Genomic DNA, 3,471 nt, shown 5'->3' with positions numbered 1-3,471 from the left:
GAGGATTATGATGATCATACTGTGTTCTGAGCTTATCAAATCATATCTGGAGTATTCTGCCCAGTTGAATGTGCTGCATTTAAGAAAATAAATTTATAATCAGTAAGACTTCTATAGATTTACAATGAGGAAGGTGGGTAAACTACATATTATATACCGTTTAATGCTTTAAATGACTGGAAATGCTTTTAATTAAAACAAAATATTTGAAGAGGAAATCATAGTTTCTGGAAATATTTGAAGAATTTTCATATGGAAAGAGAGACTTTTCCCCATAATTTACTCCAGAGATCAGAAGCAGAAGCAATAACTCTAACTTATGAAGATACACACACACATACACACACACACACACACACATATATTTAAATTTTAAAGAATGGAATATTTCTTATCAATAAAAACTATAAAATACTTGAATAGGAAATTAGCAAGGAAAATATCAATTTACAAGTATTAACTTCAATAAGTTAATAAGTCATACTTTGTACTTTTACCGGCAGAAAATTATTTCTTCATAAACAAGCTCAAGAAATGAGAAGAGTAAATCACCAGAGATTGCAGGAAGTGTATGTTCTTTGCATATTCCATGTAAGATTTTTAAGAATGCAAGAAACACTGAAATGGTTGAGAACAGACAATGATTCAATAACACATAGGGTCCCTCGGTCTGTTTTTCTAATGCTACTTTTTTATATTTAGTTCTCACATATTTCCTTTCTATTTTCATTGAAGACATAGAAATGAAAAATAATGTAACTGAATTCATTCTCCTTGGACTGACACAAGACCCAGTGAAAAAGAAGATGTTATCTGTCATCTTCTTGGTTTTCTATACTGCAACTGTGTTGGGAAATCTGCTCATCATTTTGACCATCAAGACTAGTCCCACACTTGGAGTCCCCATGTATTTCTTTCTGACCTACTTGTCTCTTGCAGACTCCTGTTTTTCTAGTACTACAGCCCCCAAACTAATTGTAGACAGTCTCTCTAAAAAACAGACTATCTCCTTTGAAGGTTGCATGGCTCAACTATTTGGAATGCATTTTTTTGGATGCATGGCAACCTTGGTCCTTGTCCTCATGTCCTATGACCGCTATGTGGCCATCTGTAAGCCTCTACACTACACAGTCATCATGAACCAGAAGATGTGCGAGATTTTAGTTATATTGGCCTGGGTGGCATCTTTTCTGCATTCCATCACTCATCTCTTCCTTGCCTTGAGTTTACCCTTCTGTGATCGCAATGTGATTGATCACTATATCTGTGACTTGCAGCCTTTGTTGAGATTGGCCTGCACTGACACATATATGATAAACCTATTTTTTGTTTTCAGTAGTGGGGCCTTATGCATAATGAGTTTTGTAATTCTAATGACTTCCTATGTTTTTATCTTTTATTCACTGAGAAATCACAGTGCAGAAGGGAAGCGTGAAGCCTTGTCTACTTGTGCCTCCCACATAATTGTGGTCATTTTATTCTTTGTGCCTTGTATTTTCATATATACTCGGCCCCCAACTATCTTCCCTGTGGATAAGTTGGTGTCTGTATTTTATACCATTGGAACTCCTTTCCTTAACCCCTTGATCTATACCCTGAGGAATGCAGAAGTAAAACATGCTATGGGGAAGATATGGAGCAACAGAGTAAGTTCTCATGGCAAATAGCATACATGCACTGCCCCCTCCCAAGTTACTAACTTGTCACGTCACAGTTGTCTATCTTGGTTTCCTGAACTATAAAATAAAAATAATAACATCTACCTCACAGGGTTGTTTTGAGGATCAATTCAGAAATATTTGTAGCTTCCTAAACACAGTGCCTGAAACATAATAGGTGTCTAAAAATGATTACCACCTTCTCTTTCAAAGAAGATTTGGTTCAATGTGAAGAAGAGATGTTATCTGCTTGCACTTGACCCTGATCCTCAAAATTGTGACCATAATATGTAGGCAGTTAAATACAGAATGAGGAATGATTCTATTATCTTCAGCCCAAAATACCAAAGGAAGGACAACCCTATGAATGGTTACCATTTTCCATTATGCCTGGAGCCTGTATGCCACATAATGATGCATACAGGCATCTACATGGATAAAGTTCTTGTTGACTAAGGAGGATAAGCAAGTGAGAATGGAGGTTAGAGATCATATAAAGTAACCATTTCACTTGATATATGAAGAAACTGCAGACCATAATGTTTAAGCATTTCTCCTAAGTTGATATAAATAGTACGTGACAGAAATCTTGGGCTTTTATCCAACTCTAGCAATATTTTCATCATACTATGCTGCTCTCTATTCCATTTTGTCCCTTTTTATACTTTTCCTGGAACCTTTTTTACTCCTGAGCTATTTAGGTAACTCTTCATGGCAAGAAAGAGAAATGTATTCATTTCTTTTTTGAAAATTAATTTATTTGTTTTCAGTTTTCTGCAATCACTTTCATAAGCCTTAAATTTTATCTCTTTCTACACTTCCTCCTTCCCAGAGACGGTATGAAATCTTATATGGGTTCTATACACATATTCTTATGAACCACATTTTCACATTAGTTATGTTGCATAGAAGAATTGTAATGAATGGGAGAAGCCATAAGAAAAACCACACCAAATAAATATAATACAAGAGAAAACAGTTTGCCTTATTCCGCATTCATTCTGTGTTAATTTCTACTAGGAAAATGTTCTTTAGCTATTTTTTACTGTGCTAATTTAGAAAATGTCTCTCCTTGAAATATCTGTCCTTTGGTTGAAACAAATTAAAAGCCAATCACTTCCTGTAAAAAAAATACATATTAATAGAATCTCAAGAGCCATAATATGATAGCTTTCTGGAGAAGCCACATGTGAGAGGAGGCACCAAGTCCTATAAATGGATGCAAGAAGTTATTGGAAGTAAAATTGTTACAACATTTTAAATATTTTAAAATAACGCTATGTGTGGACTAAACAAAAGTATAATCGGGGGCAGATGCTAGATTTCAGAATTCCTCGTACACTGTGCTTGCTGCTGTATGCAAAGTTCTCTTTGTTCTGTTCCTTTCAGTCAGCATCAGTTTATAGAAGTCTTTCCAGGCTTCTCTGAAGTCTTCCTGTTCATCATTTCTTATAGAAAGAGCATATTCCAGTACATTCATATACCACAATTTATTCGACCATTCCCCAGTTGATGGGCATTTCCTTGATTTCCAAATTTTGGTCACCATAAAGAGAGCTCCTATAAACATTTTTGTACATGGTGGACCCTTTCCCGTTTTTATGATGTCTTGGGGATACAATCCTAGAAAATGTGTTGCTGGGTCAAAGTGGATGCACAGTTTTGCCATCCATTGGGTGTACTTCCAATTTGCTCTCTAGAAAGATTGGATCAGCTCACAGCTCCACCAATAACGAATTAGTGTCGCAACTCTCCCACATCTTCTCCAACATTCATCATCATCCTGTTTTGTCATGTTAGCCAATATGATAGG

At 35.7% G+C, this 3,471-nt stretch overlaps 1 protein-coding gene across 1 annotated transcript; it reads left to right on the top strand.

Moving 5' to 3' along the window:
• Positions 1-734: 734 nt before the first annotated feature.
• Positions 735-1,667, top strand: LOC140511518 (olfactory receptor 4C11-like). The gene has a single exon (XM_072620651.1). The coding sequence runs from the start codon at positions 744-746 to the stop codon at positions 1,665-1,667; it is 924 nt and encodes a 307-aa protein (XP_072476752.1). The 5' UTR covers positions 735-743.
• The last annotated feature ends 1,804 nt before the right edge of the window (positions 1,668-3,471 follow it).

This window comes from Notamacropus eugenii, chromosome 6 (assembly GCF_028372415.1).
Source record: "Notamacropus eugenii isolate mMacEug1 chromosome 6, mMacEug1.pri_v2, whole genome shotgun sequence".
NCBI lineage: Eukaryota > Metazoa > Chordata > Mammalia > Diprotodontia > Macropodidae > Notamacropus > Notamacropus eugenii.
The sequence above is the reverse complement of the archived record's forward strand: the minus strand, read 5'-3'. Positions and strand labels throughout refer to the sequence as shown.

Coding starts and splice junctions, on each gene's coding strand:
- LOC140511518 (XM_072620651.1), top strand. CDS start 744: ATGAAAAATAATGTAACTGAATTCATTCTCCTTGGACTGACACAAGAC.